The 14843-nt window shown below is 57.7% G+C and overlaps 1 protein-coding gene across 5 annotated transcripts in view; it reads left to right on the top strand.

Annotated features, from left to right (window-relative positions):
- Positions 1 to 14843, top strand: part of GRM4 (glutamate metabotropic receptor 4) — a 118076-nt gene that overhangs the window by 90918 nt on the left and 12315 nt on the right. For all 5 annotated transcript variants that reach the window (XM_033101088.1, XM_033101061.1, XM_033101070.1 and 2 more), the window contains 3 exons: positions 7680 to 7880; positions 8126 to 8262; positions 11293 to 12228. In XM_033101088.1, coding sequence (XP_032956979.1) covers positions 7680 to 7880; positions 8126 to 8262; positions 11293 to 12228 — 1274 coding nt within the window. The remainder of the gene's footprint in view (positions 1 to 7679; positions 7881 to 8125; positions 8263 to 11292; positions 12229 to 14843) is intronic.

Genomic DNA, 14843 nt, shown 5'->3' with positions numbered 1-14843 from the left:
AGGTCAGGGGACTGAGCCCTGGACACTGGAATGACAAGGGGGTGGGGAGAGGGCTGGCCCTGGAGCTGAGCAGGAGCTGCCAGGGAGGCAGGAGGGAAACCTGAACTAGTCCTGGAATGAGGCGCGGGCATCAGGGGGAGGGAGTGACCGATCCCTCACATGCTATTGAGGGGCCCAGTGAGATGAGGGCTGAGAATGGACCATCGGCCTCAGCAACCTGGAATTTTCTTGGAGAGGTGGGTGCAAAATCCGGATTGGAGCAGGTCAGGAGGAAAGCAGAGGAGGGAAGTTGATGGCAGTGAGTCGGGACATTTTTGAGCAGTTCTATTGTAAACAGAGAAAGACGGATGCTACTAGGGGTGAAGTGGTGTCAAGAGAGGGTTTTTGTTTGTCTCAATGGGAGAAATGACAGCGCGCGAGTATTTCTATGTTGATGGAAAGATCCAGCAGAGGGAACACTAGATACTGGAAGGGGAAGGAGTGTGGCTGAGTGACGGGAGAGAGAGGGTTTCCATGTACATGTGGGGTGAGCATGACTCAGGCCCCCAGAGCTTTCGCCCCTTCACCCCCTGTCCCGGATCCTACCCCCCTGGGAGACCTAAGTCCAAGCTCCTGGGCTGAGGCGCACAGGCCTCAGAACCAGTGAGTGGCCGAGAACAGCCTCTGGGAGCTGGCCTGCAGGTCCCAGGCATGGCCTCAGCCACAGATATGACTGTTCTCTAATGGTCCTGGCTGCCAACCTCACTTCACAGATGCCAAGCAACACGCCAGGCCCATGAGAGGCTGCATGCAGGGGGGTTACAAGCTGCTTCCATCTGGCCCCGATACACATGTCCTATTTCTCAAACTGGGGCCTGTGGACATTTAGAGACACATTCTTGAGGTCAGACTCTAGGGACCCAGGAGTTCCATGATGATTCTCAAACACTGCATTTTCATTCAAAGGCCACCCAGAAGTGAGCTTTACCAACTGCAAAGACAACTTCTCAGCTGCTGCAATCGTTGGCAGCTGGAAGTCACCGTCATAGCCAGGACTTCAGCTTCCCGTCAGTATTTTCATCCCAGGGTCCCATTCTTGGGGGTCTGCAAGAATTGTTTTCCTTCAAAAGGGGTGTGTGGCTAGCTCAAGGTTGTGGAGCCCTGGGCTATACTACCACATAGCTCTTGGAGCTGGGAAGGATATTTGAGAGTCAAGAGCCCCCCCCGCTGGGCATGCCTCCACACCCCCTCTGCCCCAACCAGTAATCCCCCAGACACTCGGGCTGGCTCAGCGTTCCCTGGGATAAAAGGTGGTGCAGAGCTGAGGTCGAGTTTTGGGGACAGACCTAGGAATGGAGGGGACCAGGCTGAGTTTTTCAGAGATCCCCTAGAAAGCAGGTGACCTGGTGGAGGCTGAAAATTCGAGGGGAGGGGCCAGCAGAAACCATGCTGCGCGGCTGCAGGACAAGTGTGTGATTCTGGGTGAGGGAGAGCCTGCCACGTGACTTCCAGGAATGTTGGGCAAGACAGGGGTGGTGGAGCCTGGCCTCAGCCTCAGGACTTGAGGTACCCTCAGACCTGCCTGTTTCAGGGAGGTGACAGGAGAATGGCTGGACCACAGGTGGAGTTAGGAAAGAAGGGGGGTGGCCAGGAAGCACAACGTGGCGGCTTTCTCCCCTAGCTGTGTGTGGACACTGAGCCGACCTGGGCCCCTGTCTGCGCACATCAGGTGCATGTGTGTGTGTGTGTGAGCCAGCACGTGCCAGGTCGAGACAGGGCAGAGGGGAGGCCTTGGGCTGGTGTGGCAGCCTCTGGGGGCGGGGAGTTCCCTGGTGGCGGTGTGTCAGTGGGGCCGGGAGCACTGAGGCTTACAGAGGATTGCGGTGCACGAGGTGTGATGCTGTGCGTTTTAAATCTGCGTCTCCTTGATTCCTCCCAGTGGCTCCTCAAGGTAAGTAATATTATCTTGAATTTACATCTGAGGGAACTGAGGCTCTAGGAGACTAGTTACGTGGCCTGGATTTTATAGTTGGTCCATGGCAGAGCCGGGAGCCAGTGCCAGCTGTGCTTGCTTGGTCTGCTACCCCAGACAGCTCTCTCTGGGGGCATCCTGGGACCCTCTCATCCTACTTCCGAAGTTTGCCCAAGGAACAAAAGCTGGTATATGTGTTTGCATATTTGTATGTAAATGCAAGTTTCTGTGTGTGTAGACATGTGTGGTATATGCATATATCTATGCTGGGTTACATGTGTGGACCTGTGCGTGGGCACGCAGACACTGCTGGGTCCCCTCAGCGCTCACCATCGCTGCTCAGCCAGTGGAGTCAGTGCCCCTGGGAGCAGCCCTGAGCCTGAGACTGGCAGGAGCTGCGGTCTTGATCCCCTCAGACCACACAACCCTGAGGCACCTGCTGCGTCGTCTCCTGGAGGGCCCCAGCAGGACCGAGCCCACCCCCGTGTTGGCTGCTTCTCCTTCCCCGTCTCACTCCCCCAGCCCCTACTAGTGCTTTAGGTCACCGCCTCCCAAATAAAACACTTGCATGCGAATCCTTGTCAGGACCTGCTTGCGGGGCTTTTCAGACCGAGACTGAGAGAATCAGAATGACCACAACATGTTTGTATGCATGTCATGCTAATTGTGTGACTATATTATCTTGTGTGTGTTTGTATGTATATGTTTGAACATGTGTACAGACGTGTGTACAAAGGCATGCAGGTTTGTGTGTTGCTACTCTGTATGTGTAGATGTGAAAATACGTGGGGGTATATCTGGTTGATTTTGTAGTCTGTGAGGGAGCTGCTTCACGAGTGTGTGTGTGTGTGTGTGTGTGTGTGTGTGTGTGTGTGTAGAACTCAGGAGGATTGCACTGGGCGGGGAGAGCTGTGGAGAGGTGAGGGGGGAGTCAAGGAGGAGCTCTGAATATTTCAACCTTGAAAACTCATTTCAATTACAATTTACAACCTGCAGACAAAGGCTGCAGTCACCGTAGTAACCACAGCTGCCCGGTTTTGACAGAAAATCCTTTCCCAATGGTTCCCCGGCTGGCTGTCACCTGTGGCAGAGCCAAACACATCTCTGCTCACTGTGCCCCGGGACACAATTAGGACATCTTCAAACTGTTGCTGCTGTCACTGCTGCTGTGTGTCTGGAATTTATCTCTTTCACTAACTCTCAGAAATGTGTGTCTTGCTTCCTCGCAGAACTGCGGTGTGTCTGCCTGGGCCTGTGGGTCCCACCCACTCACGAGAGGGGATTTTCTGACCCCCTTTCCCTCCGTGGCCACCCACCTCCTCTATCCTTGTAGACAAGGAGTAGCCCTGCAGACTCCTGGTTAGGCCTGGTCTGACAATTGGTACTGGGCGAAGGAGGCAGGGCAGGGGCTAGATGGAGGGGGAAGGAGGGGAGGGACAGTGCAGGATAGTGGAAACTCTTTTGGAGTCAGAGAGCTCCAGGTTCAAATCCCAGCCCTGCACTTACCAGCCAGGCCAATCCCCAGGTATGTATGAACACCTACTAGGTGCTAGGATTCCTGCAAGACTCTGCGTTCGTCCCACCACCTGCACACCTCGTTACCTCCTCTGCGAAGGCTTTCTGTGAGCGCCAGCCATGCTGTTGGGTTATTTGCTGAGGAGCCAGGGGCTGTGTGGAGAGCGGCCCTGGTTATGGGCACAGCTTCAGGCGTTCAGCACAGAGCGTCTTGTCCTTGTTTAATTTTTGTTTGTGATTCCTGCACCCCTTGCCAAGTGGGAGTGCACTTAGGCTCTGTTACTGTTGCTCCCTGTGGGACTTGGGGGGAGGGCCCTCAGGTTTGAGGGGTGTGTGAGTGTGTGTGTGAGTGTGTGAATGAGTGTCTGAGTGTGTCTGAGTGTGTGTATTTGTGAATGTGTGAGTGTGTGTGTGGGTGAGTGTGTGTGTGTCTGTGTGTGAGTGTGAATGTGTGTGTGTGTGTCTGAATGCGTGTGAGTGTGTGTGTGAGTGTGAATGTGTGAGTGTGTGTCTGAATGCGTGTGAGTGTGTGTGAGTGTGTGTGTGTGAGTGTGTGTGAGTGTGTAGAGGGCATGCTCGAGGCCTAGTGCTCCCTTGTAAGTAAAGGTCCTTTGCAGGTCATGTCATGGTAGCTGGGGATAGACTTGAGACAAACATCAAGGATGTGAAAGTGTGTTGAGAAGTCTCTAGAAGTCCATGGTTAGCACTATGACAGCTCTGGGGTGGGGATTTGGAGGGGGCCGTGCTCGAGGGCCGCCGAGGGCCCCCAGGACCCAGCACCTTCCCACAGGAGCCTCCTCAGGCAGAGGCAGCTTCCCTGGTGTGACCCCAGTGAGAGCACCTGGTCCAGGACCTGAATGGCCCAGGACTGGATGTTTCAGCCGGATGTGCTGAGGAGCAGCTCTGGGGACACAGGGAGCGGAGAGGCTGAGGGCAGCTCAGTCGCAGAGGTGCAGCCAGGATCCATCAGCTTGGGTGTGTCCTTGGCCTTGGGAGAGAGCTGCCTCCTCTCTGCAGTGGCCGCAGCCTCCTCCCGCTCTGTCCTGGTTAATAATTCAGTTTCTCATCCATATGAACTGAGGGTGTAATGGGAACTGCGGGGCCGTTGAGCTTTACCTTCTTCAGGCTGCAGAGGACAGGCCCTGGGGGCTGGGGAAGCGAGTGTGGGGTCCAGGGCAGGGGCTTTCCAGGCCACCCTGTCCCCTCTGTCACCCTTTGGGGACAGGATTGTCCCTTCCATCTCTCTCCCAGCTCTCAGAGCCTTGTGATCAGAGGCCTCAGACAGAGGGCAGGCTGGTGAAGCTGGAGAATTTGCTTTCACATTCATCCTGTCTCTGTGCCTTGGCCTAGAAATAGCTTTGCCTGTTAGCAAAGCTCTGCTGGCCCAGAGCTCCAGGGCAGGGCAGGGCTTGCATCTGTAAAACCCTTGTGTTTAACCAACTTCTGTAGCACTTGGCAAGTACCAGGCCCCTCTTTATGGCCTATTGTGAATATTAACCCATTAGTCCTCATCGGGCCCTGATCCTGGCCCTCTGAGGTAGGAACCGTCATTATCCTCACTTTGCAGATGAGGAAACTGAAGCCTGAGAGATGAAGTGACAGGTCCAAGGTCACATAGCGAGAAGCATTGGTAGAGCTGGGATCTCAGCCCAGAGAATCTCGTGCGAGTGCAGAGGGGCTTAGCTGACTGGAGAGAAACAGGGAGGCGGCCTTGGAACCCACCCCGTCTCTAGCCCCAAGGCCACGCCACAGAGCTGTGGGCTGTCTGGACCAAACAGTGCCCCCAGAGCCAACTGGACATCTGTCCCCAAACTGTCCAGTCTGAGTACTGGTGACTCTTGATCTCTGACCCCAAGTTTGGAGAATCTGGAGCCAAGTTCAGCCCTTGGTCACAGGGTCTTGGTGGCCAAGACAGGGATATGAGACATGCCACCAGCTCTGTGGGAGCCCTGGGCAGGCAGGTCACGATGAATGTCACTGGGTAAAAATGCAGGAACCCAGGGGGTGAGCTGGGGACTCCTGGGGCCTCAGGTCAAGTGCATCTTGGGATGGAGGGCAGGGGAAGGGGCTAGAGCTGCGAGGGCTCATCCTGTCACCAAGAGGCTGGCTGTGGGACCTGGGGCTTCCCTCTCTGGGTTTCAGTTTTCTGTAAAAGGACAGAATTGGAGCAGAGGATCCCTATGGTCCTGCCATCCGAAGCATTGTGGTCCCATGATTTCTAGTGTCCACTCAGCAATCTGTGAGTATCTACTGAGTGAGCTAAGCTGAGAACGGGGTGGGGGCCTGGCCACAGAGTCAGCTGCGTGACCTGGCCAGCTGAGGAGGCGTACATGCCACAGCCCCGTCGTCTGATATCCCGGTGGGGCAGTGACTCTCCCTCCAGGTGTGAGGGCATTAGATGGTGGAGCAGACCACAGGTATAGCAGTGTGTTTCCCTGTACCTGTGTCTGCCTGTGAGGTGTCAAAGGAGGGGGATGGACACAGTGACCTCTGGAATTCCCAGGGGGTCAGGGCCTGGTGCTGACCCTGCCCCACCTGGCTCCCACACAACAGATACTAGAGCACAGGCCAGTGGCCCACGGGGCTGGGTGCAGGTTCAGCTGCTCATCCTGCTGCCTGCTGGGGAATTACCTTGGCAGGAGGCCCTGTAGCAGGGTGACACAGGGTGGGGGTGGCTTATGAGGGTTAATTTTCTTGTCCTGGCCTTGAGGGAGGAGGCTGCCGGCCATGCTGTGTGCAGGGGCTGTGGTCTCAGGAGGGTAAGCTGGGCTTCCATAGTGCTCTGACATTCTCTGCCCCCTCCCTGCCATCCTGCCCGCATGTCCTCACCTCAGAGTCCCTGCCCCCTCCTCTCCTCCCCTCCCCTCCTCACTTTCCTGTCCCAAATCTGGCTTTTGCAATCCCTCAAACATAGTGTGGTACACAGGCTTGGAGCGGCATACCTGGGTTCAGATCCATTTCTGCATGGTCCTGGAATGTCACTGAGTTTTTCTGTGCCTCAGTTTCTTCATCTCTATAATGGGGTAATTCCTCACCTCACAGCACTGTTGTGAGATTCAATGAGTTAATATATGTAAAGAGCTTAGAACAATGCTGGGCACCGAGAAGGTGCTCCGTAGAAGTTAGCAGCCGCCCTTATTCTTCATCATCATTGTTACCCAGGGCTCAGGCCAGGAAAAGCACCTCCTCCTCCAGAAAGCCATCCCAGCCCAGGGACCTCTGTCACTTACCTCAGAAACCCCTCACTCTGACCACTCAGCACAGTCATCCTGTGGCTTGTCACCTACCCTGTGCCGGGTGTTTTCCATACCTCATGTCATTTAAGGCTCACAGCACCTCTGGGGGGGGCAGCATTATGACCCCCTTTTACTGAGAGGACACTGAGGCCTCAGGCAGCCAAGGAGCGAGCACGGGGCCCAGAGCAGAGGGGTTGGATGACCCCAGGGCCCAGGGGGTGACGATGGGAGGCCAGAGCCCTGGGCCCACGACTCTGGGGAGCCACTGCCGTTTGCAGTGAGAAGGGCATGGGGTGGGTTCCCATGTTACAAAGTTTACTCACCCTGGCTTATGGGGGGGGTCACTGACTTGGGAGAGGAGTGGGTGGGGACAATGGTGACTTCCGGTGTCTGGAGCAACTAACAGCCATGAGGGCATCAGGAAACCTAGGTCCTGAAACCTGAGGGACTACGGCCAGGCTCTCACCCGCTCTGGGCCTCAGTTTCCCCACTGGAACCCTGTTTGGGGGGAAGTGTCATCTGGCGGGCGTGGCTGCTTATGGGTGAGCTGCTGTAGGGGCACAACTGCCCTCAGTGACAGCTCCTGTTACAGTGATTTCCTGGTCTGTGCCAGGGCCAGCTGCTTCCATGATTAGCCCAGGCCAGGCTGGGGGCCGGAAGGCAGGTACCATGGCCACAGGACGACAGTGACAAGGGGAACTGCCATGGCTGTTCCGGGGCCACAAGACCCAGGGTCCAGTGGCACAGTGGTCAGAGCAGTGGGCCCTCCCCTTCACACTTTGGGGCTGTCCCCCAGGCACTGCCATCAGACCATCTCCTGGGGCGGTGGAGCAAGCAGGGGCTAGGAGCCAGGAGACCTGGGTGCGCGAAGGGCTGTGCCACCTTCCTGGGCTCCGGCGGGCTGCTCTGGTTCTCAGCGCACTGTCTGCGAGGACGGTGGGCCTCATGGGCGCCCCCCTCTGGGCGTTTCATTGCAGACCGCGAGCGCATTGGGCAGGACTCAGCTTACGAGCAGGAGGGGAAGGTGCAGTTTGTGATTGACGCCGTGTACGCCATGGGCCACGCACTGCACGCTATGCACCGAGACCTGTGTCCGGGCCGTGTGGGGCTCTGCCCGCGCATGGACCCGGTGGACGGCACCCAGCTGCTCAAGTACATCCGCAGTGTCAACTTCTCAGGTGGGGGCACAGGGCGCAGCACCACCCAACCCAGGTGTCCTGGGCCAGGCAGCCAGGGGAAGGGGTCCTGGGCTCTGTGGGGTGGGAGTGAGGGGTCTCTTCACGTGTTTCCAAAGGGTGAATCCTCCCCAGATGTTCCATGCAGGGGCTTCCCCAGGGGCGTCTCTGTCCTGGGCTCATAATCCTCCCAGCCTTTGAGTAGAGGCTCAGCAAAAAAACTGTGTGACACCCACCGGCCCCCACAGGCATTGCAGGGAACCCCGTTACCTTCAATGAGAATGGAGACGCGCCTGGGCGCTATGACATCTACCAGTACCAGCTGCGCAATGGTTCTGCTGAATACAAGGTCATCGGCTCTTGGACTGACCACCTGCACCTCAGAGTAAGCTCCTGGCAGGAGGGCAGGGAGGGGCCCCAGGGGACGGAGAGAGCCACTCACCCCCTCCCAACCCCGGGGTCGGGGAACTGAGGGGAGGCAGCACCTCAGTAATCCTGATCCTCAGGATTGCTGCAGCCAAGATGGAGTTTCTTCCCCTGCCCCCTCCCAGACCTCTGAGGCCCCCACCCCGAAACAGAGGACAGGGCAGCGGGACTTCTGGCCCTGCCCTTTCCTGTGGCCTGGGGCCTTCCTGCCTGCTGCCCACTCGCAGGACAAAAAGCTGTGGATGGACGGTTTACTGGAGGGAAATAGCACAAAGGCTTGGTGGGTGTGGGGCAGAAAGGTGAGGACGAGGGGCCATGTGTGGACAGAGGGGGATGTCTCAAGGCAAAGCGGTCAGTCAGACGTCGATAGGGAGCTGTATGAGAGTTAGTCCTGCAGCACTGTTACACCTCACTGGAAGGCCGTCATTTTTCTGGGTATTATGGGAGGATGGGAAGGAACTTCTCCTGGGTCCTCCTAGCCACACATTCCCAGCTCCCGTTGTCCCAGGGACATGGTGGCTTTCCCTTTCTGGCCCTCAGTGTCCCCAGCCGTGAAATAGAGTAGTGTTTTTAGAGAGAAAGGACCTGTGGTTCATTCCCCAAGGAAATGCCTATGGACTTGGTCTCTACCTTGCAAGGTGAAGGTGTGAGCCGTGTTCGAGTGGGCACGATGTGACATCTAGACGGACCAGAGAGTTTCCAGAGGCCCAGGTCCACGTCTGGCCTCAGCTGTCCTTGTTCCCGATCCCGGGAGAGCTGCGTGGATGTCCCCGCTGTCTCCTCTTGTACTAATCTCTTCTAATGATGAGCCCCCGGAGTTCTTCAAAGCACTTTCTGCCCATGGTCTCATTTAACCCAACAAGCCTCTCAGTGGGAGGAAGGATCTCAGGAAACCCAGCCTGAGGGGCATTCTGAAGGCCACACAGCGCTGTGGGGACAGGGCCCGTTCCTATGGGGAGGCTCCTTGGGTTGCTGAGCGGAGACAGACAGACAGAACAGGGCAGGTGGGAGCACTTGGCCAAGTGGAGCCGTGTCTCCTTTTGATGCAGTGGGTGGAGCAGTGGGGCCAGTGACTCAGTTCTCTAGCAGCGGCAGCGGCAGCCGCAAATGCATGCTGAGCACCTGCTGTATAGGTCTGCTGTCCTAACATGTGACCTTCTTGTGAGGACAACAGGCCTGAGAGGCAAGCAGGCACTATTATTACCCCATGCTACAGACGTGGTAAGTGAAGGCAGGCTGTGAGGGCGTGGGGCTTGCAGTAGACTCCCCTGAAGGTCTCCTCCCCAGTATTACAAGATCCCTCCACCAGCATGGAGTTGGGGTGCGGGAGGGGAGAAGGAGGTTCTGGACCTCAACTACCACACCTTCCCCACTTTCTCCTTGAGTGCTCAGTTTAGGCTGTGCTGTGGGGGCCACAGAGCAGGGAAGGCTCAGGGGGCCGAGGAAAAGGCCTCCCCCTGCCTGCCCACTGTCTTCTTCCAGGGTCTGAGGAGGCCTCTTATGGCCGGTGCCCGGACTTACAACTTCTCTTATAGATCCACAGAGATCCACTGGCCCCCACTGTGTGTTGGCCCTGTCTGGGGGCTGGAGAGGCAGCAGGGAAGCAAGCACAAAGCCCCCGCCCTCGTGGGGCTGATGTCCTGATGAAATAAAAGAGTTTGCGTTATGACTTCTACGTGGCAGCCACCCTAAGTAACAAAGGGCAAAGTGGCTTTATATCTGCTGTCACTGGATAAGATGGAAAACAAAGGCTCAGAGAAGTTGAAGTGTTTGCTCAATGCCACACAGCCAGCTAGCAACAGAACTGTGATCCCCGAGTGTGACCACATTCACGGCTCTTTCCACTGGAGCTAGAGTTTTCCAGGACACCCACCATCACCCCGTGTCTTCCTGGGAAAGGTCCTTCCCTGGCAGTCTCACATCTCCGGCACACAGGCATTGTCCTGCCCCGTCTTTCTGGCAGGATGGTGGCACTGGTCATTGCTGTGCTCTTTGACTACCAGGGAGCTACAGGACAAGCTTCTTCCTCGAGGTTTTATTCCCCCCTCCATAAGGCCATGGATTCTCCACCCCAACTTGTTCCTCAGCTCTGAAACCTCCCCTTGGCCCGGAGCCAACTGGTTATTCTTACTCCAGGAGTGAGTACCTGGCGTATATGTGGCACCCGTCCAGGCCGGCCCACTGCTCTCTAAGCATATGTTTTCCCTAAGAGTCACTTCATGTAGAACGGATGCTTTGAATATGGCTCCCAAGTGTGCTCAGCTCCCTTTGCCCAGTGCCTGGAGCTCGGCTGGGGCTAGCTTTCCAGAATTTTGTAACATTCATGGTAAGTGCCCATGCTCTTGTGGCTCCTTTGCTCACAGCATCGTGTGTTTAGGGACGTGAGATGGTGGCCAGCACTAATTTAGAGCAAGATGTAAAGAAACACTAACCCCTGGGCGCACATTAAGTGTCCTCTGACTGCACCTTTGTCTGTCGTGTCTATGGGCCTCAGCTCCCTGCGCTACCGCCCGGAGGAGGCCCCAGGGGCCGCGCTTCTCCCACTCCCGCGTGCACCCGCCTCACTGCGGGTCTTGTTAACACTCAGATTCCGAGTCAGTAGGTCTGGGGTGGGCCAAGATTTCGCTTTTCCAGCCGCCTCCTAGGTGACACTGCTGCTGCTGGGCCGGGGCCACTGGTGAGCAGCGAGGCCGAGGGGCTGGGACCAGACTCCTGAGCCCTTTGCTCTGCGGTGTGACTAGCCTGTCACTGCTCTGCTCTGAGCTCAGTCTCCCCAGATTCCCCACAGGTCAGCCACAGGGCAATCATGTCGGGGAGCTCATGTACAGCCAGCTGTTGAAGTCAGCAGGTCTGTGGGGCCTGGGAGGCTGGATTTTTTTGCCAAGTAACTGGGTGATTCAGGTGTGGGGTTGCAGGGTGCCCACGGGTGGGGTGGCGCAGGGCACCGGGGCGTGTGCTGAGGCCCGCTCCTCCGTGCTGTCATTGTCAGATAGAGCGGATGCACTGGCCGGGGAGTGGGCAGCAGCTGCCCCGCTCCATCTGCAGCCTGCCCTGCCAGCCAGGTGAGCGGAAGAAGACGGTGAAGGGCATGCCCTGCTGCTGGCACTGTGAGCCCTGCACAGGGTACCAGTACCAGGTGGACCGCTACAACTGCAAGACATGTCCCTACGACATGCGGCCCACCGAGAACCGCACCGGCTGCCGGCCCATCCCCATCATCAAGCTGGAGTGGGACTCGCCCTGGGCCGTGCTGCCCCTCTTCCTGGCCGTGGTGGGCATCGCGGCCACGCTCTTCGTGGTGCTCACCTTCATGCGCTACAACGACACGCCCATTGTCAAGGCCTCGGGCCGCGAGCTGAGCTACGTGCTGCTGGCCGGCATCTTCCTGTGCTACGCCACCACCTTCCTCATGATCGCGGAGCCCGACCTGGGGACCTGCTCCCTGCGCCGAATCTTCCTGGGGCTCGGCATGAGCATCAGCTACGCCGCCCTGCTCACCAAGACCAACCGCATCTACCGCATCTTCGAGCAGGGCAAGCGGTCGGTCAGCGCGCCGCGCTTCATCAGCCCCGCCTCCCAGCTGGCCATCACCTTCAGCCTCATCTCGCTGCAGCTGCTGGGCATCTGCGTGTGGTTTGTGGTGGACCCCTCCCACTCCGTGGTGGACTTCCAGGACCAGCGGACGCTCGACCCCCGCTTCGCCAGGGGCGTGCTCAAGTGCGACATCTCCGACCTGTCCCTCATCTGCCTGCTGGGCTACAGCATGCTCCTCATGGTCACGTGCACCGTGTACGCCATCAAGACGCGCGGGGTGCCCGAGACCTTCAACGAGGCCAAGCCCATCGGCTTCACCATGTACACCACCTGCATCGTCTGGCTGGCCTTCATCCCCATCTTCTTTGGTACCTCGCAGTCGGCGGACAAGGTGAGTGTGGGGCCGGCGGGGGGTGAGGGGTGGGGGGCTGGGCAGTGGGGTGACGGCTGAGAGCAGGGGTCAGCCTCCAGGGGCTGCTCCAGAACTGCCTTTTTCATGCTTCATTCTGTCTTCTCTCTCCGTTGTGGGTTTTTTCTCCAGGTTCTGGGTTTTCTCTCCTCTCTCCCTTCATTTCCCTTTTCCTGCCTCTTCTCCCTTTTCTCTCCTTGTCCCATCTCTCTCCTTCCTCCTCCCGCCCCCGCTGCTTTTTAGCTGCCTCCTCTCTTTCCCCATCTCTCCATCCCTGCCTCTCCCACCTCCTCTCTTTCTCCTTCCCATCTCTTCACCTTCTTTCCTCCCCCTTTTCTCTCTTCTTCCTCTCTCTTCCCTGTTAGCCTGGAAGGCTGCACCCTCTGTCATTCTTCATTCTTTTCTAGACTCTCTTTTCCCTTACTTTTCTCTGTACTCAGCCCCATCTTCCTTTCTGTCCACTCCTCCCTTCTTCCTCCTCTGTCCAGCCCTCTCTCTGCCTTCACGGGATCCCCATGGGTCCCTGAGGCGGGAGGTACATCAGACTCTCTCTCTCTCCCCCCAGCCCCAAGCCACCCTAAAACCAAGGAGTCTGGGACCTGGCAGTGTCAGCCGGGGACCCTTCCCTCTCCCCACTGCAGCTGCAGAGGGGCTGCGCCTGCTGGCTCTGTCAGGCCATCCTGGGCACACCCCAAGGGCCCTGTGGATTCTGCTTGCATTACAGCACAGGGCTGCCTAGGCTCCAGGGGATTCTCTTGGAGAACTGGGAGCCCCTGCAGCAGAGGCCAGCGACAGGGAGGATCATTGGGGTCCAGGACCCCAGCTCCTGGTCTGAGCTCTGTGTCTAATTGGGATCCTGGGCAAGCCGGATGGCCTCTCTGCCCCCAGTTTCTCTATCAGTAGATGGGGGCCGTGATCCTTCCCGTGTGGTTCTTCCCCGGGCATTGTAACAATCACACAACATGATGGATGTAAGAGCAGCTTACAGAGACTGGGGCTGAGGAGGGTGATGGGGGTGAGGTTAGCGAGAAGACAGGGCAGGTGGCATAGGACCCACACTTAGCGTGTCCAAAGGACCTCCTCATCTGTGGCTTTTATGTGAGTGGGAAGGGAGCCACTGTAGGGTTGTGAGCAGTGAGGGCGGTGTTGATGTGAGTTTAAAAGGGTCCTCTGGCTGCGGGCGGGGCCCTGAGGAGGGTGGGGTGGGATCAGGGCACCAGTGTGGAGGTTACCGGATAATCCCGACTGGAAGCCGCTGGCCTCAGGAGCGGTGAGCAGTGGGGGATTCTGGATGTGTCAGGCAGTGGGACCGGTGGATTTCGGATGGATTGTATGTGGGGTGAGAGACGCAGAGGAGAGTCAAGGGTGACTGTGGTTTTTGGTGTGAGCATGGGAAGGACGGAGTGTTGCGCACTAAGGTGGGGAGATGGTAGAGGAGCCGGGGTGGGGCGCAGACCTGGAGGGCCTGTGGACATGCTACGTTTGGGATGCCTGTTAGTGTGCAAGCACAGCTGCTGAGTCAATGGTTCCAGGAGTCTGGAGTTCAGGGGCGAGGGCCAGCCTGGAGGCGTAACTGGGATGTCGTCAGCCTGTGGATGGCATTTAAAGCTGTGAGCCTGGGTAGGAGCTCCTAGGAATGCTTGGCTTTCAGTGAGGCAGACACCAAAGCCATGATGGATGGGTGCTTGTCATATGCCAGACACTTTACCTAATGCCAGCGGGTCTCACAATAGCAGGCGAGAGTAGATAGCACCATCCCCATTTACAGATGAGGATGTGGAGGCACAGAGAGGCAAAGTGACTTGTCTAAGGTCACACAGCCAGTAGGGAGCATGGCTAGACATGACCCTACTCTGTCAAACTCAGAAGCCCCCAACCCACAAACCCCCTCTGGGGTACCTCCCCTGCCCTGGGGATTCCTTGGTAGGTGCCCACCTCTTCTCCAGCTCCTCAAGGGCAGGAGCTGCGCTCTGTACTCCAAATGCCTTGGACCAGGCCTGGGGAGGCCTTTGGCCTGTCTCCCAGTGGTGGTGTTGTGGGCTGGGCGTTCCAAGAAGCAGACCTTGGGGCTGGCAGTGTGTGCTGATGTCCGAGACCAGGCCTGGCTCCAGGCCACCAAAGCAGCCACGGTGCCCAGCTCATACTGAGAGCCAGGTCTCCAGTTCCCACCAGACCTGCGGGAGGCCCTCCCTGCTGAAGGCAGGTGCAGGCACAGCCCCCCCACCCTGGAGTGCCCAGGGGGCCCATGAAGCCAGCAGGGGAGGCCGCCCCACACTGCAGGAAGCTGGCAGTTTGAGAAATTACCCTCAATAATACCAGGAGGCCCCTTCCCACGCCTCCTCAGAGAGTAGAGGTACCCAGCTGGGAGGCCGACAGCATGGTGATTAAGCCCTGGGCTCTGCCTTCCATAATTTCCTCAGGCTGCCTGCCGCACACGCTCTCTAGTGGGGTCCCTGCCAAAGCAGAGTATCAAGTGTCAGACCCTCCCACCTCCAGACTGGGGCCCCCCTTCACTCCACCAGCATCTCTCCAGGTGACCCCACGTGCCTCTGCTTTCTCCCTTTTTAGGAGGCTCTCTTCAGCACTGATTATGAAAA

The sequence above is a fragment of the Rhinolophus ferrumequinum genome, chromosome 3 (genome assembly GCF_004115265.2).
Source record: "Rhinolophus ferrumequinum isolate MPI-CBG mRhiFer1 chromosome 3, mRhiFer1_v1.p, whole genome shotgun sequence".
Lineage (NCBI taxonomy): Eukaryota > Metazoa > Chordata > Mammalia > Chiroptera > Rhinolophidae > Rhinolophus > Rhinolophus ferrumequinum.
The sequence above is the reverse complement of the archived record's forward strand: the minus strand, read 5'-3'. Positions and strand labels throughout refer to the sequence as shown.